At 45.2% G+C, this 26,397-nt stretch overlaps 1 protein-coding gene and 1 long non-coding RNA gene across 2 annotated transcripts in view; both read right to left on the reverse strand.

Moving 5' to 3' along the window:
- The window catches only part of LOC309530250, an 83,199-nt gene that overhangs the window by 5,347 nt on the left and 51,455 nt on the right, over positions 1–26,397 (reverse strand). The window lies entirely within an intron of this gene.
- On the reverse strand, positions 738–25,713 carry EDNRB (endothelin receptor type B). Its single transcript, XM_082218733.1, has 8 exons — positions 25,573–25,713; positions 23,591–24,108; positions 13,222–13,334; positions 10,962–11,166; positions 8,283–8,432; positions 5,575–5,708; positions 3,229–3,337; positions 738–1,259 (listed from the first exon to the last, which is right to left on the reverse strand). The coding sequence occupies exons 1-8, from the start codon at positions 25,706–25,708 to the stop codon at positions 1,128–1,130; spliced, it is 1,497 nt and encodes a 498-aa protein (XP_082074859.1). The 5' UTR covers positions 25,709–25,713; the 3' UTR covers positions 738–1,127.

Below are 26,397 nucleotides of genomic sequence, written 5' to 3' on the forward strand. Positions count from 1 at the left end.
AAAATGGAGTACCAGATGCTGACCAGAAGTTAGCCACTCCTACTGTTTGTTCTCAGGCAGAGCTGTTGAATATACATTTTCCCCATGGGAAGAAGATCAGTCTCCAAAGACGCATGCCACTCTGCTCCTGCAAATTCCTCTATCGTCCTTACCTCAATCATTCTACAGCTTGTGGCTCGCTAGGCCAAACACAGATCTCTGCTTATGTAAACGGACTCGCCAGGAGCCTCAGCCTTCTTGGGTTTGCTGCCTGCCTGGTGGGATGAATGCAGCTTTGTAGATCATGAGGCTGTGCAGGCCTGATCGGATCCTCTGATGAGAAATTGGTTTTACTTGCCATTTCCACCAGTGGAATGCAGCTGAGTTCCTGCTGACATGCTCATGGCTTCAGGACTCTGCTGGCGTTTAAAGAAATTAAGTTGCGTTGCTTTTCCCTGCTGCTGATCCTCCCTACATGGACACGCTTGCATTTTTCTTACTTAACAGCAGATTGTTTTGAGCCTGATTATGCTCTTTGAATTTTGTTTCTAGCTATGTGGGTAAAATATTGATATATTTTTAAAGCTGCAGTAGTGTTTGGTTTGGTTTTTGCTCCACGACACAATGCGACATGCTTAATGCAGCAAGATGCAATTTGTACATTTGATAAGGGATTATGTTTTGGACATGCCTGTATCTTTTAATCTCTCCCACCAAAGAAAGAAAGAAAGAAAGAAAGAAAGAAAGAAAGAAAGAAAGATAGATTACAGTAATTTATAGACAAAGCTGGCTTTGTCCCAAACAACAGCCATGGTATACTATATACAAAGAATTATTACTCAGGCTCCCAGGGCTAGCTCAATGAATACAGAGTTGTTTCGTTCACAGGATTTGAGGATGATCTGGAAGTGCTCATTCCGAAGAGTTTAAGTGCTTTCAACAAGGGGTTTTCTTTTTCTTTTGCGTCTCCTGGTGATTTTCATGTGTTCAAATAGCTACGGGCGCCGTGCGTAATCACAACTGGTACAGACTGTAAGCAAAGTTTTACAATTGGGTTTTCCGAGCAAACTCAAACTCGTTTCTCCCCAGAAATCTGCTGTTTTTACCGCAGTCTTTTGTCGCAGGAGCTGAGGGTACATTTCCCTTCCTTAAGACGAGCTGTACTTGTTGCTGGAGCGGAAATTGTCATACCCATGATCATTGGCTCTGAACTTTAAGCAGGACTGTTTCTCTTCCAGGGACAGCATATCTTTCGAATGGCACCAGCAACACAGACATGACTTGAAAGAGAGCAGAATCCCTTATTAGAAGGCTTGGTGCAACACTTCAACAGAGAGAATGCCTACTACCTGTTTCTGGCCAAAAACTCAGAACTATTTTTTGGGGTTACAGTTTATTTATGTTTACATTTCTATCCTACCTTTTCTCCAAGTTAATAATAATAATAATAATAATAATAATAATAATAATAATACTTTATACCCCGCCCTCCCCAGCCAAGGCCAGGCTCAGGGCAGCTTACAAGCAATAATAAAAACAAGTTGAATGATTACAATTAAAATACAACATTAAAATATTAAAATGCAGCCTCATCACAGGAGGAGAAATGAAAAAGGAAAAAGAAAGAGGGGGAGGGAATCAAATTGGCTCCAAGCCAAAGGCCAGGCAGAACAACTCTGTCTTACAGGCCCTGCGGAAAGAAATCAGATCCTGCAGGGCCCTGGTCTCACGAGGCAGAGTGTTCCACCAGGCCAGAGCCAGTGCTGAAAAGGCCCTGGCTCTGGTTGAAGCTAATCAATCTAAAGTTGCATGGTTCTCCCCTTCTCCATTTTATTGCATCCACCCAGTGAGGGAGAGTTAGGCTCAGGACCCAAGGTCAATAATAATAATAATAATAATAATAATAATAATTTATTTATACCCTGCCCATCTGGCTGGGCTTCCCCAGCCACTCTGGGCGGCTTCCAGCAAAATATTAAAATACAGTGGTGCCCCGCAAGACAAATGCCTCGCAAGACGGAAAACTCGCTAGACGAAAGAGTTTTCCGTTTTGGAGGTGCTTCGCAAAACGAATCTCCTATGGGCTTGCTTCGCAAGACGACAATGTCTTGCGAGTTCCTGCTGGTTTCCCCCCCTTCCCCCCTTTTTCTAAGCCGCTAAGCCGCTTATCAGCTGATCCGATCAGCAGATAAGCTGCTAAAAGCAGCTAATAGCGCTAATCTGCTTATCAGCTGATCCGATCAGCAGATAAGCCACTAATAGCGCTAATAGCGCTAAGCCGCTTATCAGCTGATCCGATCAGCAGATAAGCCTCTAAAAGCCTCTAAAAGCGCTAATCTGCTAATCCTTCAATGGGCTTGCTTCGCAAGACGAAAAAAACCGCTAGACGAAGAGAATCACAGAACGGATTCTTTTCGTCTTGCAAGGCACCACTGTACTGTAATGCATCAAATATTAAAAGCTTCCCTAAACAGGGCTGCCTTCAGATGTCTTCTAAAAGTCTGGTAGTTGTTGTTCTCTTTGACATCTGGTGGGAGTGCGTTCCACAGGGCGGGTGCCACTACAGAGATGACCCTCTGCCTGGTTCCCTGTAACTTGGCTTCTCACAGTGAGGGAACCACCAGAAGACCCTCAGCACTGGACCTCAGTGTCCGGGCAGAATGATGGGGGTGGAGACGCTCCTTCAGGTATACTGGGCCAAGGCCAAGCTGTGAGAACCTGAACTCAGATCTCGCAGGTTCTCATCCAACACCCTTAAACCACTACACCACTTCAGTCCATGGTCTCTCCAGTCCATGGTCTACCTCACTGGTCCTCAAAGTAGGAGGTGGACGTGCTGGAGAACTAGAGCCAATTGCTTCTGTGGCTCTTCTTTCTCCCTGAATTTTCTTATCCCAGGTTTTGGAAATGTGCGCTCCCTATTGAGTCAGGAGTCCCCTCCTCCTAGGCTGTAAGTTGACAGTGCTAAGGAATCAATGGGACAACCACAGTTGTAGTCCTTAGGGATGCCCCTAGAGAGCAGCTGATTCATGTGGAAAGAAGGAACACTTTTATATAGTGAATTTGCACTAGACACCTTGATAATTTCGTTTGCCAGCGCCTTTAAGCAGAAACAAAACCTGTCCAGTTCCTTATCCCAGACACACCTCAAGGTCTCATCCCAGCAGGTCTTGGGTTTGGTTTCTTCTCTTAACCTGATACTGCCTAGCCTCATTTCTATAAAAGCACATTTCAACAAAGACTTCTTACCTTAAAGCAGTTTTTGAATCTTTTGCTCACCCAATAGAGAGCAATTGGATTAATGCAGGAATTCAGGGATGCCATGTTCATAGCGATGTAGTTCCATATGAGCAAAAAGCTGCATGGGGGAAAAAGATATGAAAAATAGTTGAAATTCTTTAAAGATAGTTAAGCATCAGGACGTGTTAGGCAGTCTACTGCAACTAGGGAGCCTGTGTGATATAGAGGTAAATAATGCTGGACTAGGAGCAGGGAGAAATAGGTTCAATTCCTCACTCACCCATGAAGCTAGCCGGGTGATCCTAGAACATTTCCCCTGTAAATGTTTTGAAGGAATAAGGAATAAGGAATTTCCCATTTGTGAAAGCAGAAGAAGAAGAAGAAGAGTTTGGATTTGATATCCCGCCTTTCACTCCCCTTCAGGAGTCTCAAAGCGGCTAACATTCTCCTTTCCCTTCCTCCCCCACAACAAACACTCTGTGAGGTGAGTGAGGCTGAGAGACTTCACAGAAGTGTGACTGGCCCAAGGTCACCCAGCAGCTGCATGTGGAGGAACGGAGACGCGAACCCGGTTACCCAGATTACGTGACTACCGCTCTTAACCACTACACCACACTGGCTCTCAAAGCAGGCTGCTAATCACACTATCTTCTGAAAGCAGGGGGGGGGACTGCTTTAGTCTTTCCAGAAGAAACTAGCTATTTTGCTCCAGTGTGCAATGGGAGCTTCCCATTAAGAGTGAGCAAATAGTTCTACAGGTTGGGTGTGTCTCGTTGGGAATTTAGGGCTTTCATGCGGGAGACAACACTTGGAGGACCGTTGGTTCCTCCCCATGACTGCTTTAAGGTAGTCAGATTAGGAAAAGATTTCAGGTAGAACTGCTGGACTTCTTGGGGTTGTTTTGGCGGGGAAATCAAGATCATAAATAGGAAGTAGGTCACAAAGAAGTAAGTCTGGTAGGATGGATGAAAGACAGGGGGGAAAAGGATGAATTCATTTGGTGGTGGTGAATAAAGACAGTGGAAAGGAGGATATTGTCTTCCCATGCTTTCAGAGGGGACTACACTGCTTTCCTTGCCATCACTTTTTGACCTGTAGGATTTCTCTCTGGCTCCACACCTTAGGCACACTTTATCAGCGAAATATTCTGCGTATTTTATTGGGAAAAGCAGCACATGGAAGCTCTCAGAGGCTGAAGATCAAGCATACAGGGCGGCCCAAAATTAGATATACTGCTTTAGAATCCACTTTCTTTCTTTTTGACTCAGGTTCGCTGTTCTCGTTCACAATATCAGTAAAGAAAAATAATCCTTTTATCTGACTCCACTATTTCCCCCGCCAACTGCCGCACTATTCTCTCCAACGGCAGTTAAACCAAGTTTAACTGCCACTTGGTTGCGTGTCAGTTATGCGTACCCATATAATGTGTTGTGAAATTTCCACCCCCATCGTTCAACCCGGACACTGAGGTCCAGCGCCGAGGGCCTTCTGGCGGTTCCCTTCCTGCGAGAAGCGAGGTTGCAGGGAACAAAGCAGAGGGCCTTCTTGGTAGTGGCGCCTGCCCTGTGGAACGCCCTCCCACCAGATGTCAAAGAAATAAGCAACTATCTGACATTTAGAAGACATCTGAAGGCAGCCCTGTTTAGGGAAGTTTTTAATGACTGATGTTTTAATGTATTTTTAATCTTTTGTTGGAAGCCTCCCAGAGTGGCTGGGGAAACCCAGCCAGATGGGCAAGGTATAAATAAATTATTATTATTATTATTATTATTATTATTATTATTATTATTATTATTATTATTTCATTGATTCAACTGTATACCTACTTTTGCACCACCTGTACATGGCTGAATCTGAGTACAGTGGTACCTCTGGTTACGTACTTAATTCGTTCCGGAGGTCCGTTCTTAACCTGAAACTGTTCTTAACCTGAAGCACCACTTTAGCTAATGGGGCCTCCTGCTGCTGCCGCGCTGCCGTCGCACGATTTCTGTTCTCATCCTGAAGCAAAGTTCTTAACCTGAAGCACTATTTCTGGGTTAGCGGAGTCTGTAACCTGAAGCATATGTAACCTGAAGTGTATGTAACCTGAGGTACCACTGTAGTGCAGATGCAACACGTATATAGGAACCACATAGGGGTTTTACAAACAGCCATAATCATTTGTGATTAGACTGGGCACTAGAATAGACAGACTTGCACCCCTGCATGTCTACTGGCTGCCATATACGCTCCTCACAATGATCTCAGAGGGCCACTTGCTGTATAAATTGGCTCTGCATAAATACCACCTTTGGGGGAGTAAATCAAAATGGCAGCGCTATCTTGGGAAGCATTTCATCAGAGGAGCCCTACCTCAGAAGTTCGCATCTGTTTGGGTCACTCGCATCGTAAAGGGCAAACTTCAGTATCCTACCAAGGTGGAGAGGAAGCCAACACACAGCGAAGACGAGCACTAAGAAGAACACGGTTCTGGCCACTTCGCGTCTCTGAAAGCAAAGAAACACAATTGAAAATGGGAAAACGGGTCATACTTAATGAAGCTGAACATTTCAATTGGAACATGATCCCTGACCAATCTCTGCATTATGTTTCTCCTACACACACTGGCACACTTCTGGCTTCTGGCTATGAAAAAAACAAGGGCACTGGGCAAAATATTGCATGATACTTCAAAAGAAAAGTCTGCGCATTTTGCTTTTGGGGTTTTTTGACCATTGCTCTTTGATCTACTTTGAATTCTTCCAACAAACAAACCAGCCAAAGAACAGCAACTGCTACTTCCGAAACTTTTCACGTTGGTGACACGCTTTTTAGACATGCATCATTAATTCACAGTAATTCATTCATTCAATTAATTCATTAATGCACAGTAATTCAGCTTCACTAGAAAACCGGAGGTTAAACCAACCCCTTCCCAGCCCCGGGAGGAGCGCAGGGAACGGTTGCAAGTCACGCCTACGCACTGCAGCCGACACACTAAAGTGTTGCGCCACGCGGTTTGGAAAGCTGTGATTTAGACAGACCTTCTGTAGTTCAAGGGCTCACCTACATAACCAAAATAGCACCAATGAAACGAGACACGCTGTTGTGGATGCTCCCCAGCAAAAAAAAATGCACACGGCAGAGTGTTAACACTTGGAGTCCATTTGATTCCCTCCCCGTTTCTTTTTCCTTTCTCCTCCTGTGATGAGGCTGCATTTTAAATGTTTTAATGTTGTATTTTAATCTTGTTTTTAAGTTGTATTCATTCAACTTGTTTTTATTATTGGTTGTTGGTTGTTAGCCACCCTGAGCCGGGGAGGACGGGGTATAAATAATTTTTTTAAAAAAAATATTATTATTATTATTTGTCAAAAGTGGACACTTAAAGTAGTTTCTATGGCTCCAAATAGCCCCACACCAGTCTATTCAATAAATATAAATAAATAAATAAATAGTGTGATGTGCGCTCTATGGAGTAGTTGCAGCAATGGCCCTCCCTTCCTCCATTTCATATACAGTTGTACCTTGGAAGTCGAACAGAATCCGTTCCAGAAGTCCGTTCAGAAACCAAGGCGTGGCTTCTGATTGGCTGCAGGAAGCTCCGGCGGACGTTTGGGTTCCAAAGAACGTTTGCAAACCAGAACACTCACTTCTGGGTTTGTGGCATTTGGGAGCCAAAATGTCCAAGTACCAAGGCGTTCGAGATCCAAGGTACGACTGTACTTTCCGATGGGCTGTGAACCTGTGTGGAAGCCACCTCTGCTCTTTCCTCTGGTTCTAGGAGACAGTGGTGGCATTTGGCCTTGACCTGACCTGCGTCTTCCTCCGACCCCTCCTGTGCTCCGTGCTTCAGCTCTGAAGCTTCCCTGCCTCTGACTCTTGCCTCCTGGCTGATACAGGTCCCCACAAATCACTGGAGCCCTCTCCTGAGTCAAAGACTCCAGCCTCCCTTCCTCTGGTGCCAGCTTCTCAGCGCCCTGCCAGTTCCTGACGCATGCCTGGCATTACTTGGTTGCATGCTATTATCTCAGGAGCTCAGCCTCGCCGGCCCTAGAAATCACCATTTTGCCTATGGAGTATATCAAGCAGAAGGCACGACTCTATGTGTGGTAGTGCGAGAGCCCCAGGAAACGCAAATGCCAAACCTCTAATTCAGCCATCCAAGGCCCATATTGATTTGGCCTAGTCCAGTGGTGTCCAGGCAGCATTCATCTAAATAATGGCAGGAGCAGAACAACAACTGCTTGTGCAACCGAACTCCCCACACCCCTCTCCTCCTGCCACACACCCCATAAATCTATCCTGTGGAATTCTCCAGCCCCCCAAGAGCAGATTTGGGGATAGTGCCAGGTGTGCGCAGGGGGCGGGAATCCTATTGCACAACTGAAAGCCATTCCACACATGCAATTATTTCGTTGAATGCCACCCTCCACTTTTAAGGTGCAACCAGTGGAAAGGCTAGACAGAGGATGCAAAAGCTATCACTGTATGTAGCAAAGGTTATGGATACCCTGGGTGAAACCTGGTGGTTGATGCTATACTTTAAAAATGTCCCAGTGAAGATGCCAAAGCCATAGCTTCTCCTGTCCCATTTCCCCACACTGTCCACCATCTGCATCTTTACCGAAACCCTGGAAACAAAGCCTGTTTGCTCCTATCAACCTGCTTGTTATCATTCATCGAGGCAGATGAAGACCGCACTTTAGCCTGCTTGAGTGCTACAAAAAGCATCGAGAGAAAACTTTCCTGGGAAAGAAATTTTCGTCAAAATAGGATGTACACAATGTCAGGGAGATAGGCCAGTGTGTCTGGCTGTTAACCAGAAGGTTGCTGGTTCGAGGCCACCCAGCGACGGCATCTAGAGAAAAATTTCCTGGGAAAGAAATTTTCGTCAAAATAGGATGTACACAATATCAGGGAGATAGGCCAGTGTGTCTGGCTGTTAACCAGACGGTTGCTGGTTCGAGGCCACCCAGCGACGGCTGTAGGTAGGATTCTTGCATCGCAGAGGGGTTGGACTAGATGCCCCTTGGTGGCCCTTCCAACTCTACAATTATATGAATCTGTATGATCTTTACCTGTTTTAAGTGGTCGTTTAAAGCGATCTGCATCCCACTCTTCTTCCTGAGCATCTCACAGGTCATCAAAGTGTAGAAAAGGCCCGTGGTTGCCAGTGGCAAGCAGAAATAAAAGCTGAAGAGCCACCAGTCTTTAGCGTCCTTGTAAAGCTAAGAGGAGAAGGAGGGAATGAAAAAAACACACCCAGAACCATTAAATCAGTTTGCTTTATATTTTTTAATTATTTCTTTTCTGCTTTACATTTTAGAATATTCATTTAAACAACCTTAAAATATCAATGACTTCCCTTCTTCTCTTTCCATGGTTCATTCTGCATACTGTAAATCCCTGAATATTTTACATAAACCAAACCATCCAGTATTCCATTATTACACCCCATTAAAACTTATTTACACTGTTGAATTTATCTTAATGCTGCCATCGTTTTCAAGTGTACACAATTTCCACCATATATTCAATAAACATTTTCCAATATCCCTTAAACGCATGCTCTTCTTGTTTTCTTATTCTTTATGTTAAATCTGCAAGCTGCGCATATTCCATCAATTTAAGTTGCCATTACTTACAATAACTTTGCTTTATAATGGCAGTCAAGGACACATGCATGTCCACGATGTACAGAGTATCACACGCCAAACCTAACAGACTGGCATGTTCAGAGTACCTTCATTAAGAAATCGGCCCACTGGAGTCTCATAAGAATATGCCCTTGTGGGAGAGGCTGCCTCGGACTCCCACAGCAGGCAGGTTGGCCGGAAGAACTGGTGCCCAGGAGAAAAGCAGCACCCCACCTGACATGGGAGTCCTACTCCATCACCACTTGGAGGACCGCAAGTTCTCCATCCTCGCCGTACAGGTGAGGAAAAATGAAGGGACTCAATGCACTCACTTGCCCCATGCCTTCCTCTCTGCTCTGAGGGACGTGGGAGCCCCAGCTGAACTATACTCACAAAGAAGGAGGAGCCAGTAACCTTCCTTCCTTGGCTAATCTCGCCTGCTTTTCTTGCCAACTGCGAGGGGAGATTAGCTGTGTGAGAGATAAACAATGGAGGGGAGGGGGAAAGGAGCTCTTTCTTCTCTAGAAGGGACGAATATGATGGGAAAGGAGACTGCACTGGCTGCCAAATCAGCTTCCGGGCCCAATTCAAAGTGCTGGTTTTGACCTATAAAGCCTTTATCGGCTCAGGACTGCAATACCTCAAGGACCGCCTCTCCCCATATAAACCACCCCGGACTCTGTGTTCATCCTCTGAGGCCCTTCTTCATGTGCCTCCTCCATGTGAGATCCAGAGGGTGGCAATACAAGAACAGGGCCTTTTCTGTGGTGGCTCCTCGCTTGTGGAATGCTCTCCCCCCAGGGAGGTTCGCCTGGTGCCTTCACTTTAAGGTGCCAGGCAAAAATGTTGCTCTTCACCCAAGCCTTGGGCTGATTAACATCCCACAGCCTTTTAAATGTGTCTGTAGGAAGGTTTGGTTCTTGTTTGTTTTCAATTATTTACTGTGTTTTATCGTGTATTTTATTCTGTGAACTGCTCTGAGATCTTTTGATGAAATCATAGGCAGGACTTTAAGAACTATGTGGGATGGATTATAACAGGAAAGAAGACTGGAGAACGGTGAGAAAAGAGGAAATTTTTTATGACGTAGTTTAAAAATGGCGTCTCGCCAAGACAGGCTTGCCGGAGGAAGAAGGACTGGGGGAGGAGAATCAGGATTGTTCGAATGAGAAGGAATGTTGGAATGCAAGTTTGGCCTGACAGAGCCCCCAGACTCATTTGATTTATTTGGTAAGCCTGGAAAAATAAAGGACAGATCGGAGATTAATTTTGTCTATGGAAGCGTTGTACAGAGGCTGTCCCTGACCGATATGATTTTTGGAAGAGTACAAAACCCACATAGAATGCCAGCTTTTAACCTGCTTGTGAAAATTATCAGAGATCGCAAAGAAAGGAATTTATGATAACAACAAGAAGAGAAAGGAAGTAATAAAGGACTATCCGGATTAAACTGGACAGAACTGTCTAATTAAAGCAGTAAGATAAGTGCTGCTGTTTTGGACTCGTGCGGAGCTTGATGTATTTAAAATTTAAAATTTGGCTGTATAATTTGGAATTAATGTGATATGGATAATGTGATGTGATTGGCCTGTTAATAAAAAATATTTCAAAAAAAGATCTTTTGATGAAGGACGGTATGTAAATTTAATAATAAAATAAAATAAAAAGGTCAAGGTTAGTTAGCGAGCACTTGACGCTCATACCAGCTGGGTCCACGTATCAAGGGGACCAGACTAAGGCTGGATCTAGATGCATCAAAGAAGCGTTTTAGTTAAACACATTGTAAACTCATACAGGGAAATCCAGTTGGGAAAGACGAGACTCCACAGCGCCACCTGGTGTCACAGTGTTATATCGCATATAGAATGCATATAGAACGCTTTTCTAGCTGAGTCCTAAGTGTGATATAGCTCTTCCTGACCACTGAAAGGGAAAATAACTTGTAAAACAGGTTTTTTGTGTGTCTTGTGTTTATCGTTGCTCTTTGTCTGCAAGTACACAGACAGGCGCATCATTTGTACCCTCCTCAGATGTGTATTTCTGAGACAGGCAGGGTATGGCTTTATTAAATAAACACATCCCTTAACACGGAAGCAGCTGGCTCACGAGAGAACACCGTACCTGCATGAAAGAAGTTTCCTGGCGGGGATTAAGTAGACACACTTTAAGTTTCTGGCCGTGGTATGGGAGGGTAATCAAATCAAAGCCTAAAGCCTCGGGGACAGCTAAAACAAGAGACACGGCCCAGATCAGGACGATTTCAACCGCCGTCCACATTGGGACTCCAATTCCCTTGATACGGCTCCACGAAGCGACTGCCCGATACCTAAATGGAAGAAAGAGGTGCTGATTAGATCAGATCATACACTATGCTGGGACTAAAAGCCCGTGTCTCCCCCCCCCAGTCCTGCTGATGTGAACGTAAGCATAAGTGATGACATTTAGGCCCTATTTCTGTCCCAAGTACAGCACTGCAGAAACGCCTGCAGCACGGAAGCAGAAAGCATGACATGTTTGGGAAGTGAGCAATAACAGCAGCTCCTGCATCCATCTGAATCTGGTCAGCAGATAGCTCACGAGGAGACCTTCTCCAGAGTCGGAAGAGGATATCTTCCATGGCTGTTGAAATATACTCAGAATCGAGTGTGGATTTCATGCTCTTTATTCAGCTCATAGTAGTGAGGAATGAAAGTTCCCCCAAAATATCTGCTTTATATACATTATTTGGGGATGCGGGTGGCGCTGTGGGTAAAACCTCAGTGCCTAGGACTTGCCGATCATATGGTTGGCGGTTCGAATCCCCGCGGCGGGGTGAGCTCCCGCTGTTCAGTCCCAGCTCTTGCCCACCTAGCAGTTCGAAAGCACCCCTAAGTGCAAGTAGATAAATAGGTACCGCTTTATAGCGGGAAGGTAAAGGCGTTTCTGTGCGCTGCGCTGGCTCGCCAGAGCTGCTTCGTCACGCTGGCCACGTGACCCGGAAGTGTCTTCAGACAGCGCTGGCTCCTGGCCTCTTAAGTGAGATGAGCACGCAACCCCAGAGTCGGTCACGACTGGCCCGTACGGGCAGGGGTACCTTTACCTTTACACATTATTTACACAATGGGCTGCACGTGATTGGCTAATTCTGGGATTCTCCTGTAGGCCAATCAGGTTGCGGATTCACTTCCATCTGGAGCTGGATTGGGTGGCTCCTGCGGACCAATCATACTGCTGCATTGTTCTAGGACCAACCAGACTGCTGCATTCTGAATCCTATTGTTCTAGGACCAATCAGCCTGCTGCCTTTTGGATCCTATTCAACTCAGTACATAACAGCCATGGTTCCTGACGTGGGGCACACACCCTATAGGGGGGCCATTTAATTTTTAAGGGGGGAAATTTGAGAATGAGTTATTAACAGTGAATGGCCTTTTAGGCTTTCTCCACGTGAATAAGAGTTCACTTTTGGAATAATAAGAATTATATGTCATGGGCATCAGGATTTTAGAGATGTTTAGGTGGTGCATGGCCCAAAAAAGGTTGGGAACCACTTCTCTACGGGCTCCAGAGAGGTTCTCTTTGCAAGCCAGAGGGGCAAGTGGGGGTTTGCTGAGGCTTTTCAGCCTCCCAGCTAACAGCTGAGCAAGCCCCTACACTACTCCAGCTCACAGGAACCGGAGAGGCAGTGATGGGGTGTGTGTGTGATTTTGTTAAGCTGCTCAGCCGCATCTAGGTAGCTTCTCTGCACCTCAGCGGAGCAACCTCAATAGGCCTTTGGCTGGCGAGGAGTCACTCCCCACCCCACAAGTCTGAAGAGATCGACTTTGGGCTCTGTGGTGGGTCTTCTGAGGGAGGTATGTTCCAGCACACTTTTCTCTAGAAAAAAAAAATGTTGCCCATACCCATCTGTTCCTTTAGGTATCTCTTCTCTAACATGCATCAGAATTATTTTTTCCCTGGATCTACTATTTAAAAAGGGACAGGGGTGGCGCTGTGGGTTAAACCACAGAGCCCAGGACTTGCCGATCAGAAGGTCGGCGGTTCGAATCCCTGCAACGGGTGAGCTCCCGTTGCTCGGTCCCTGCTCCTGCCAACCTAGCAGTTCGAAAGCACGTCAAAGTGCAAGTAGATAAATAGGTACCACTCTGGCGGGAAGGTAAACGGCGTTTTTGTGCGCTGCTCTGGTTCGCCAGAAACGGCTTAGTCATGCTGGCCACATGACCCGGAAGCTGTACGCCGGCTCCCCTGGCCAATAAAGCGAGATGAGCGCTGCAACCCCAGAGTCGGCCACGACTGGACCTAATGATCAGGGGTCCCTTTACCTTTACCTTACTATTTAAAAGATTATTTATACCAAATGTGCACACTGGGTAAAAATAGAATGAAGATCTTGATTTCTCACCTATCAATACTGAGAGCACATAAACTTAACACAGTGATGCCCAACGATGTCTTTTGAATGAAGGGGACCAGTTTACACACGGCAGCCCCAAAAGGCCAGTTTTCCGCATGGAGCTGTGAAGAGTGAACAAACAGCTAAGGGTTAACAATTCTATATCGATCACAGTTTGTGCCTCTATGCAGCTATATCTGCAACCCCCCACCAGCGATTTAGGACCTTAAGAGTAGAACATATGTTAAGAGAATCAAATGGAAATATGTCCTTAAAGCACAAGTGAATAATGAACTATTACTATAGTCAAGTAAGCAGGTATAAGACTGCAGAAAGCTAAACTCTGGCCCCTGGAAACCAGACCAAATAATAAAGCTGTTAGAACATGCTCAGGAAAATTGAAATGAAAAATCGAATGCACGGATCGGGCCTAATCCAGGAAAAATTAATCACATGGAAATAACAGAACTTAAGCTAGTAATGAATAAAGTCTGGCTTGTATAACTTCAATTGGCCAGAGATATTATATGTGTGGTGGGTAAGTGGGAACTGATCCTTTTTGAAAGACATGTATTAAATCTAAAAGTTTCACGTTTGTAGTAAGTTAAGTTGTCGATGCAATCCTAATGCATTATTTTTTCCACCATACATATGAGGTCCTTATCTGACTGAGTAAACATGTACAGCGGTACCTCGGGTTACATATGCTTCAGGTTACATACGCTTCAGGTTCGCTAACCCAGAAATAATACCTCGGGTTAAGAACTTTGCTTCAGGATGAGACCAGAAATCGTGCTCCGGCGGCACAGCAGCAGCGGGAGGCCCCATTAGCTAAAGTGGTGCTTCAGGTTAAGAACAGTTTTAGGTTAAGAACAGACCTCTGGAACGAATTAAGTACTTAACCCGAGGCGCCACTGTACTGCCCTATTCCACTGATTTTTAATGTAGCTTAACTATGATTTACTCCCGTGATTGGTTCATTCCAATCATGTATGCCTGGCCTAAGCAAGGGGAAGCAATATTAAAAAGGACTATCTTTTCGAGATGTTGATGCAAATGTGAGACACCTTAAAAGTTATTAAACAAAGACCACCACTCATTGTTGGGCGGAAAGGCTGCCTTTGATATTTTGATTTCCACGTCGTAATTCACGTCAGGCTCATGCCAGGACGAAAAATTTGAAAAATGCAACAAGTGGTTTTAAAGCTCAGCTCCCTTATTAAAACTGGCCCTCACTGCTTGATGACTTCATTAAAACTTTAGTTGATTAATGCACTGATTAAGTCAAATAAAGCTTGCAGCCTGGATTTAAAAGGAAAAAAATGTAGATGAATGCATATTTAATCTGATGAGAAGATGCGATGGAGGTATTCAAAAGCAAGAATTTGTTTCATGCAGTGGGGCGCAGGAAAAACTGAAGCGGCAAGACAAATACTGTATAGTCTGATATGAAGACAAGATATGATCTTCCCACCCACATAGCATAACTAGGAACTGAATCAGTCCACAGAAAGAGGACTATGGCTTTATCTGCCTGGGTGATAAGATAGAGACATGATTCATGAATGCTCTGGAGCTCAGAGGGGTTTGCAGATCCTCCAGACTCAAATTTCATGGTTTGAGTGAGCCAAGCAAGTTAAACAAGTTAGAGATTTGTCCATATTTATTTCGTTGCCATGACTTTAAAACAGAAATCACAACTTTTAGGACTCGGCTTGTGGATACTGTCACAGATACTCCCCAAAGCGTACTAACAACCTGGATCTCTCAAACCCGAGTCAAATTGTTGGGGAGAGAGAGTAGGGTGTGGGCAGCAACAGCAACTAGAACCAGTTGAACATTACAGTGGTACCTCAGGTTACATGCGCTTCGGGTTACATGCGCTTCAGGTTACAGACTCCGCTAACCCAGAAATAGTGCCTCAGGTTAAGAACTTTGCTTCAGGATGAGAACAGAAATTGTACTCCGGCGGTGCGGCAGCAGCAGGAGGCCCCATTAGCTAAAGTGGTGCTTCAGGTTAAGAACAGTTTCAGGCTAAGTACGGACCTCTGGAACAAATTAAGTGCTTAACCCGAGGTACCACTGTACAGGATGGAAGAGCAAAATGGATGGATCTTCACAGTTTATCATCTTGGCATTTCCTGGCAAGATAATATCAGCAGTATGGAATGTGCAGACCCACCAAGTGCCTTGGTTTTCCCCCAAAGAGAGATGGCTGCAGTGATTTGGGTATGTATACAAACTGCAAGAGGGATTTACTCTCGATATGGTGATATCGTCAATGCCAATAATCCTAGAGGTCACTCAGAATTTTGATAGAAGGCTCCCTTTTCAACAGACCGGCAGCTTCTCTTATATTGCTCCCAGGAATGTAAAAAAATATTCTGGCTACGTAGCCAGGCTTTCAGTAATGTCTAAAAACCTTATAGCCATGTGGTTGAGCTTTGTCGCACGCTTACACGATAGCCTTTGGAAAGCCTATTCTGTGCACTCTTTACAAGGATGCAAGGGAGTTCGAGCGCGTGGCTATACAGTGGTACCTCGGGTTACAGACGCTTCAGGTTACAGACACTTCAGGTTACAGACTCCGCTAACCCAGAAATAGTACCACAGGTTAAGAACTTTGTTTCAGGATGAGAACAGAAATCGTGCTCCGGCGGTGCGGCGGCAGCGGGAGGCCCCATTAGCTAAAGTGATGCTTCAGGTTAAGAACAGTTTCAGGTTAAGAACGGACCTTCTGAACGAATTAAGATACCACTGTAATGTTTTGTACGTGTCTGGGAGTGACATGGGAACAATCGTACAGAAGGCTGCAGCCACGTTGCCCAAGTCTATGTAAAGGCAGGCAGACACATTTCCAAATGTAATTTGGATGCCAGCCAAAACCTCATTTAATCTACAAATGTGACACCTTGCAGTGGGTCTGGCTCCTCCTGTTTGGCACCCTTCATCCGCCCGAAGAAATGTAACCACATGACTCCAAGCCATCCAAGGAGCTTACAAGTCCATCATCTCATGAAGACAGATGGTTGATAACAGGTACTTAGACCTAGCTCTTGCAGCATGGGAGCTGCCGCTGCAAAACTTGGAATACTATGATTTATGCAAATCAAATCCAGAGAAGAAGAAAAAATTACATAACTAATTACATAACGCAACCACTTTATTAAGATTCTCGGTTACTGCAACAATAAAACCAGTTAGCCTAGAATTGTTTCATAGAACTTGTCCTGGAGGGGGAAAAAGATCTGATTATTCACAGTCACATTTGCTGGGAACAACTGCACCTTCCTAGGAAAAACTGCCTTACACTATAATCTGAAATGCACGGCAACCGTTTGGTTATGTTAAAATCAATGTTAAGAGAGGAATGATGAAAATTATTTCAAGCCCAAGAAAGATGTTAAATGATTTTTGTATGCCACAATGGCAGCCCAAATATTACTTGCTAAAAATTGGAAAACCCAAGAATTACCAACAGTGGAAGATTGGCAGATGAAGATGATTGACTTTTTGGAGCTAGCTGATCTGACTGGAAGAATCCGCGACCAGAAAGAAGAGGAGTTTCAAGAGGACTGGAGGAAATTTAAGGACTATTTGAATAAATACTGTAATATAAAAAATTAGAAATTACTTGAAAGAAACAAATAGGCCTAGGTTTAAACTAAGTTATAATTAAATAAATGGGATTTAGAATATTAAGGAATGTGAATAAGATGGACTATAATTGGAAATTGTTTTAGTTCAATAAAGATATTGGAAAGCTGTTACTTTCAACTACAAGGAAACTCAGAAGGGAGGGACTAGAGGAAATCAACCAAGATGTTTAAAAGGTTGGATTTGTAAAGAATTAAGTTAGTTGTTATTGTTTATCTGTTTATTGTTCCTTTTTTTCTTTCGTTCACTGATGTATTTTTCTTTTCTTTTTTCTGTTTTTGTGTGTTATTCTGCTTTGTGGTTTATGTTATTATTGTGGAAAATCTATTTTTTTTTTATTTTTAAAGAAAATTATTTCAAGCTGGAAAAGGAGCCAGGCACTGAAACTTGGCAAATCCTAGAGAGGATGGGATAGGGAAGAAGCTTGGCAGCAGTAAAACAGAAAAAAGGACGAGGCTAAGGCAGTGTTAGAAATACTGTGCTGAAGATACGGAACTTGGGAAGAAGAAGGAAGGATTTTGATGGACACTGAGAAGTGGGAAGCTGGTAAAAGGCAAAGGGCAAAAAGCATGGAGAGAGGAGTGGGAGAAGGAGTAGGAGACAGAAGGGGCTGATAAAAGATAAGCTTGTGTGGAGTGATATGCAGATAAGGGATACAGAAAGATTTAAGAGCACTGGGTAATAACCATGAAGCCACTGCAAACAAGCATAGCTTCACACTTTATGTAGCTGCAAACACATGATTTCCAACCTAACAGGGAGCCCTAAGAAATCCAGCCTGGAATAAATTTCCATTCCTGATAGATGTGCTTTGAAAAGCATAGGCTTCTAACTATCCTGTTTGAATTCATTTTGTGTGTATACCTTTCAAAGCTGTGAAGTCCTCATTTAAAGAGATATTGCTGAGGTTTGATGTATATCATGAATAAAAGGTTAAATTTAGCAAATTGGTTCAAAACTGGTCAGAGAGGATAACAGGAATGGTCTGAAAGCACTGGAATACTCTTAACATATTCTGAAATAGGGATGCCCAGAAGTTATTATAATGAGTACAGTGGAACCTCAGGTTAAGTACTTAATTTGTTCCGAAGGTCCGCTCTTAACCTGAAACTGTTCTTAACCTGAAGCACCACTTTAGCTAATGGGGCCTCCTGCTGCTGCCGTGCTGCCGTAGCACAATTTCTGCTCTCATCCTGAAGCAAAGTTCTTCACCTGAAGCACTATTCCTGGGTTAGCAGAGTATGTAACCTGAAGCGTATGTAACCCGAGGTACCACTGTAAAAAGAAAGGGGTGTGTGTGAATCTATTCCAAGTCTCCCCAAGATAACTGATTAAATTAATACAGAGGTCTCAGCTGAAAGCACTCATGATAATCTCAGATGCGGATCGGTCTGTGAATGAAGACTGGAGGGCAACATCAAAAAGAAGCAGACTCATAAAAACTCATGGAAATTCACTTAGCTTTCGCCAATAGAAGGGATGATGGGAGTCGTAGTCGAACAACCCCTGAAGGGTCACTTGTTCTCCATTCCTATTGTATGCTGCAGAAGAGGGAATGTAAACCTCAGCGCCCCCCCTCTATCCAGCCTGGGATTCTTCCCAGTCTCTGCTCCTTCTCCAAGGCCATGTCTCTCATTGGCTCTGCTCTGCCTGAGTTAAATGATGGCCATCCAACCTGTGCTTAAAACCCTCCAATGGAGAGTCCATCACCTTCCAAGGAAGTAAGTTCCACTGACTAGCAGCTTATACCAGCAGAAAGTTCTTCCTGATGTTTAGTTGGAATCTCCTTTCTTGTAATGTTTGTTCCGTCTGTCCACTTCAGTCTCTGTCTCTCCCTGCCCAACACTAATATGTGGCCCTTGGGAATTTGTCTATAAGGGAACCCCTGGGCTTAAATAATAATAATAATAATAATAATAATAATAATAATAAAAAAAAAAAAAGGAATTCCCATTTCCGGTGTAGAAATATGTTAAAAATTATCACCATTTTGCAATAATACCGCAAATGGGTTTACCGGTAAGTTGCAGCGTGGTAGAAATGGTAATCTGTATTTGATCTCTACTTCTCTAAAATGTCATTCAGGAGAAACACAAAAGCATTTTGTGGCACTTTCCTCCAATTCTGCCAATGTCTGACTATACACTTACCGTATTTTTCGCCCTATAGGACGCACTTTTCCCCTCCAAAAATGAATGGGAAATGTGTGCGCGTCCTATGGGGCGAATGCAGGCTTTCGTTGAAGCCTGGAGAGCGAGAGGGGTCGGTGCGCACTGACCCCTCTCACTCTCCAGGCTTCAGGAGAGCCCCACCACCAGCCCCACAAGCTCGGGGGACAGCGGGGAGGCGGAACGCCACCATCCCGCTGTCCCCCGACCTGGTTTGGAGGCTGGCGGCGGGGACCCATTCTGGGGGCTGGGGGAAGCTCGGGCTTCCCCCTCCCCCAGCCGCGCACACTGCCAGAGCGATGCCAAAGCTGCGCGCAGCTTCTGCATCGCTCTGGGACACGTTCTGGGGGAGGGGTAAGCTCGGGCTTCCCCCGCCCCAGCCCCGTGCCTGGGAAAAAAATAATAATCCCCCCCTTTATTCCCCCCCGCCAAATCTAGGTGCGTCCTATGGGCCGGTGCGTCTAATATAATACAGTCATACCTTGGTTGTCGAACGCTTTGGTACTCGTACATTTTGGCTCCTGAACAATCGAAACCTAGAAGTTAGTGTTCCAGTCTTCTAACTATTTTTTGGAAGCCGAATATCCGATGGGGCTTCCACAGCTTCTGATTGGCTTCAGGAGATTCCTACAGCCAATCAGAAGCCATGCTTTGGCTTCCGAATGTTCTGGAAGTTGGAACAGACTTCCAGAATGGGTACGACTGTAAAAACGTTACACTGAATGGAATGTGGAGCACCCTAGTCAGTGTGAAGTGTTGCTGACACCCCAGAGGTCAAAGGATGCTAAGTTACTAGAGACGGATGATGTGGCAGCAGATTTTCTGCACCAGCAGGGGGTTGGACTAGATGATCCTCGAGGTCCCTTTCAACCCCACGACTCTGTTCTATGAGAAGTTCTTCCTTGCTCTCTCCACATGGCAGGTCCCCCTCTCCTTAGTCACTGCCCTAGAAAAGTGCATGAACGAATGATGACGCTGCTTTTCTGAGAGCTCTGAATGAGCTTTGCAGTGATGGAAGCCAAGGGGGGTGGAATTCATGAGCGAAGCAATCCTGAGCTCTTGCTGCTTTTGTACAGGAAATTCAACATGCGGAGTCAAACAGATCTGCATATATCTGTGACAATGGGAGCGTTCGTTTTTATTTGACAAACAACACTAAGCATCAGCTAGCAAACGAAACAGACTTTATTTCTGGGAATTCAACAACTGCGAAAGAAACTACAAGGGCAACTACTGAAATAGTTTCAGGATTGGTTTAGGAAATAGGATGCTGTTGTACAGGAAGCCCCCATTAAGGCTTTTTTGGGTGTGCATTAAACCTCTGTCAAATGTGGGAAGGGCTGGGAACGGGAACAAAACTGGCAAGCTTTGAATTGTGGCTGGGATGGTCACTGTGGTCAGCGACACTTCCTTTGCACACATACTGAGGATCTGTTCTATCCCAGCAAGACATGAGTCAACCAAACTGTCCAATGGCACCAGCTGAGAATGGGATGGACTTCGGAAGGAAATGGCCAAAGAGTTGTTGGTCAAGGAACGTGATTAGTATCATGGTGGCTCAGTTGATTCCAAATGCTGTGGGGCAATGATGGGCCAGGCCAATAGTCAGTGCATCAGCATCATATATCCTACCATCAGCCAAACGGAACCTCAATGGGACCTCATAAAAGATGGATTAAACACAATACCAGAATTGCCCAAATTTAGCTCTCTCCCTTGACAAATGAGTCAAAATTGCGGGGGCCATGACTGACTCAAGCGAGTGAGCCAAGCCACATGCCTCAAGGCTTGCTGCCTCTCACCAAGACCCCAGCCCAGGGACCCTAGCATGAAGCCAACCCCTGCCCAATTATTCATATTCAAATATCTTCAAATACTTGGTATTAACAAGGGCATGGGTGGTGCTGTGGGTTAAACCACAGAGCCTAGGATTTGCCGATCAGAAGGTCGGCAGTTTGAATCCCCATGACGGGGTGAGCTCCCGTTGCTCAGTCCCTGCTCCTGTCAACCTAGCAGTTCGAAAGCACCTCAAAGTGCAAGTAGATAAATAGGTACCTCTGGCGGGAAGGTAAACGGCGTTTCTGTGTGCTGCTCTGGTTCGCCAGAAGCGGCTTAGTCATGCGGGCCACATGACCCGGAAGCTGTACGCCGGCTCCCTCGGCCAATAAAGCGAGATGAGCGCCGCAACCCCAGAGTCGGCCACGACTGGACCTAATGGTCAGGGGTCCCTTTACCTTTACCAAGGGCAGTCCAGTCTCAGCAGATCACCTTCATTGCCTGGGGTATCAGATAAAACTATGCATATCTCTAACAGTGTAATCCTAACCATATCTACTCAGGAGTAAGTTTAACAGAATGCAATGGGGCTCACTCTAGAATAAATGGGATTAGGACTGCCGTCTAAAGTCCAGGGGAATTTAAGTTTTTGAGACAATATTCAGTGATATTTCTGTCTTTCATGAATTTGTCTACTTTTTTAAATTTAAGGCTCTTAACATTATTCTCTGCCCTGTAATAAATCCTCAATATGATCCTCAATATCCTCAATATGAATATTCGTGTTATTTAATATCACAGCAGAAAGTTCCTCAGTTCTGTTTTGCATAGTGTGAAATACAGGACAATGTGAATGAAATCCAACCAGAGTTAAGCACTCTTTAAGACCCAGTGATTACAAAGAATTATACTCTCATCTATCTCCAGGCTGAGTTTCTCATAGAAAAGTCAAAGGGGGCATGAAAAGTGAATGTTTCTGCACACCTCATGAAGCGCACCCCAGTTCTCATGACAATTCATACCAGTGCCCATTTACTCCGAGGTAAGCCCTACTGAGTATAATGGGACTTACACCAAAGAAAGTGTGCACAGGAATTGAAGCCCAAGACAAGCAGTTGTTGACAAGACTCAGAAACCAGGTTTCAACAGAAGGGTTCAGACCTAGAACCGCTGAAGAGATGATAAAGTAGATAATGTGTCTGACCATGTGCAGAGTTCCTTTCTCTCACTACTAAGTACTGTCAACCCCAACATATCTGTTATTAGACAAAAGAGTTTCCAGGGCAGAGTGTATAACCTTTTGAGTGCTCTTGAATAGCACCTCTCACTGTAAAAACACTTTTTCCTACTCATTTTTTTAAAAAATTAATACTATTTTTATTTATTTTCATGGCACAGAAGATAAATTTTGACAAATCAATTGTTCAAAACCCCCCCACAAATGGCTGTTTACTCATTTTAATTTTGAGCCACTTGCAACCCTTAGCAGCCATGTAGGACTGCACTGTTAATTCTACTTAAACCGCTCCTCTGTTTTAATGGATGCAAGGATCCTGTGCGTAAATTCGGCAATTCTCCTTCCGAGAAGCTCTGCCCTTTCAACGGCAAACGTGTGAGTCGGCCACCATTAATGAGTAAGGCCTGTAATGCACTCTGCACATGCTCAGAGGCCACCCCTTTATTACCACCCGAGTCCCTCAAACTTAGATTACAGAGAGATTTCAATTTAAAGCCCAGCATCCTCAAAAGGAATCAAGAACTTTTTTTATGATTGCTAATTTCTGGAAGCGCTCTTATTAATGTCCTTTGCATAAATGAAGCTACATACAGAGAGAGGGGTGATGGTTAGAAGAGAGAAGCCTGTGTGGGAGCCAGGCAAGAGTGGGCTTTTCTGAGGATGTGAGGCTAAGAGGAAAACGTCCCTGGTTGGGCCAGGCAGACTCACTTTTTTGTATATGGATTGAAGATTAGAGTATAAATAGAGGGAGATAGATCTATCTATCGTCTTTTTCCTCTCTTTTCTTTTTTTCTTTATAGTAGCACCTTAGAGAAGTGTGCATGCACATGAAAGCTCATACCAATAACAAACATAGTTGGTCTCTAAGGTGCTACTGGAACGATATTTTTTCTTTTTTTCTTTGCTTTCCTCCTCTTTCTATTTCTTTCTTTTTCTGACTTCATTTGTTCCAGACAGTGCTTTTTTCTGGGGGCATGCAGGGGTACGCATACCCCTAAACATTTTGTGAAACTTTGTACTTTTGTCCATTTACTGTACAGTGGTACCTCAGGTTAAGTACTTAATTCATTCCGGAGGTCCGTTCTTAACCTGAAACTGTTCTTAACCTGAAGCACCATTTTAGCTAATGGGGCCTCCTGCTGCCGCCGTGCTGCCGGAGCATGATTTCTGTTCTCAACCTGAAGCAAAGTTCTTAACCTGAAGCACTATTTCTAGGTTAGCGGAGTCTGTAACCTGAAGCGTATGTAACCAGAAGCGTATGTAACCCGAGGTACCACTGTATTTATTTTCCCCAGTTTGAACTATAAAATGGTGGTTTTCTTGAGTTAAAATGAGAGTACCCCTAAACATTTTTAGGGGGGGTAAAGCACTGGTTCTAGATATAATTCTATTGTCTCCTTAAAACTTTAATAAAAATTTCGGGGGGCGGGGGGAGAGAGAAAGGAAACAAGAAGACGTCGCCCGAGTCCCCCTGCTTAGGTCTGCCGCTTTGCTGTTCCCACGCCCCCAACCGCGCGCCTTGCTGTCTGCCGCCGCTTACCTTGTACAAATTGATGGGGATGTCGATGATGATGAGCAGCAGGTCTCCCAGCGCCAGGCTGGCGATGAGGATGTTGGGGCCGTTCCTCATGCATTTGTTCTTGTAGATGATCCGCAGCAGCGTGGAGTTGCCGATGATGCCCAGCACGAAGACGGCGCAAGCCACCACCGTGTTGACATACTTGAACGCCTCAGCGATGTCCGTCTTCCTGGCGCACGGCGGGTACGACCCTCGGTCGCCCTTCCCGGGCGCCACCGCCTTGGAGAGGTTGGAGCTGCCGGTGTCCTCTTCCTCCAGCTGCTCTCCGGCGGCGATCGGGACGACGCTGCTCTTCCCAGCGCCAGCGGCGGGGCTGCTGCGCCCGGCCTCCCCCTCGAGGCGCGCCGGAGAGGCGCTGCTGGGCTCCAGCGCTGCGCCGTAGCGGAGCAAGAAGAGCGCCAGCACCCACAGCTCCCAGGCGCTGCGCCTACCCATGACCGCTGCCCGAGGAGACTGGTGCGCACGCCGCCGCCTTGGGTCTAAAAGGACGGGAGAGAGAGAGAGAAAGCCTCCGGATACGGGATCAGCAAGCCCGCCAGGTGGCAGCGCCCGCCGGATCCCCGTCGCGGCCAATCCCAGGCAGCCCCAAACACGTGCGCCCACCCTGAGCGCACCAGGCGGCGAAGCAGCCCGGCCGTCTGCTGAGCGCAGCGCTGTGCGCCGTCGGGAAACCCAGGGAGAAGTGGGTGGGGAAAAGGAGAAGAGGAAAACACACACACACACGTCCTCGAGCCAAGCCAGCGTGATTTGCGGGGTAAAAACCCTGCCAAGCCTCTTTACTATATCTTTACGCTCCGCTTTGATCTTTTCCCGGGCGCACAGCCAGGTTAGGTGCAAAAGAAAACAGCGAGCTGCGGAAAAGCGAGGGTCTCTGCTGCTCCCACTGAACTAATCGCTCCAATTTTAATATCAAAGCGGGGGGGGGGGATTCTAAACTCAAGAGTGAACCACGACGTCATGGGCATAGCCAGGATTTATGTTGGTGGCGGGCAGAACACCCACCTGTCGTCATCCTCTGCCTGGCTCTGGCTAGCAGATTCCAAATGAAATGTCTCAACAGGAGTTGTTTAAAATTACTTTCTTTTGCTCCCCCCCCCATGCTCAGAAACATCTGTCAAAATCTTTATACAATTTCTACTTTTAGTTAAGTATTTTTATTTATTTACTTGAATGACCCCTGGCTATACCCATACACGACGGGCGCAGTTTCTGGGACATCTCTCCCAACAATATTTGTTAAAGGGAAATATCACAAACCACCCAAACATTATATTTTGGTTAAGGTATAGGTAGTGGGTTGATTCACAGCACGTGATCCTATTAACATGCCTATTCAGAAATAAGTCCCACTGCACTCAACAGGACTCATTCCTTGGCAAATGTGCATATAGAATTGCGGCCCACTCATGGAAAGCAGTGTGTGATGGGTTATTTGTTAACATATGTCCGCTCAGGAGTGACTTGCATTTATGGTAAATTCCTCCTCTTTTCCCATCACATAGTCACATCCCAATACCTGTTAAGGTATACTGATTGCATGTGGGTATCTCTAACTGCTGCTCTTTCTTGGGCAAATTTATGAGATGCTCAAGATGGCTCACAAAAAGGATCCCATAAACAAATCAGTAAAAGTATGAAAACCCAAAGTAAAAATAAATCAGAACTGTTTTTTAGTATGGGGCAAGACCCTTGACTGCACTATTTAAAACATGTTTACAGGGATGTTCCTGAATTACTTCACCTTGACTTGAAACACATTATGTGCAGAATCAAATCAAGTCCTATTTCATTCAGGGAAATAAATTCCAAGGAAGATTTCATTTAAGTCAAAGGGACTTCTAAAAAACATATGTTTTTAATAAGAATCAATTAAAAAGAGACACCCTCTGGTTTTCTAGTAAAAGCTTGTGTTTATTCTAAACCGACTTGAAATAGATCTTTACCTTGTAAATTGTCCAAGCAGAAGAGTCCTTGATTTAGTTCCAACTGCTGGTAGAAAGCCCTTTCTTGCTTGAGATAGTTTGTCTGCCCACTGCTTGTCTGGTGTCTACACTGTACAGGGTTTTGATAATGGAGCATTCTGAAGGCAGTCTCCCTGGTTTATTTATTTTTTAAAACCCACTTGTGTCTTTCCCATCAGTCACTGCTAAACTCCACCCCCTCCTTCCACCAGAACAGCAGCCTTTCCCGCTTGTCAGTTCTAAAGGCCTGGAGAACATCAGCCCAAAGTTTCCTGTTAGCTGAGACATGTCACAATGCTCCTCCGTGGAAATCTGAAACATGGGAAGGGGAAGGCGAGAGACAGAGAGAATCTTCTGGCTGTAGGATTATACATCCTTATGCAAATAATAAAAAATTTGAGAGCCAGGATGGTGTTGTGATGAGAATATCCTCAGACTAGGATTAGGGAGATGAAGGTTCAAATCCCAATTTAGCCATGAAGCTCACTGAGTGATCTTGGGAGAATCACAGAGTTGGAAGGGACCCAACGGTCATCTAGTCCAACCCCCGGCAAGGCAGGAATCTCAGCTAAAGCATCCATTTCCTCTTCATAGACTTCTTGTGAGGTTAAAATGGGGGCAGCCAAGGTGTTGCCCTCCTCATGCTTTTGGACTGCAACTCCCAGAAACATGCCTGGCTCAAGGTCATCCAGTGAGTTTTGTAGCTAAATGGGGATTTGAACCCAGGCCTCCTTGGATCAGTACACCACACTGCCTCTCATAGGTGGTGAGTGGGTTAGACTGTACACCCCGCTTCCTCTCAGTTGG

Source organism: Podarcis vaucheri (genome assembly GCF_965113315.1).
Source record: "Podarcis vaucheri genome assembly, chromosome: 4".
In the NCBI taxonomy this organism is placed as follows: domain Eukaryota; kingdom Metazoa; phylum Chordata; class Lepidosauria; order Squamata; family Lacertidae; genus Podarcis; species Podarcis vaucheri.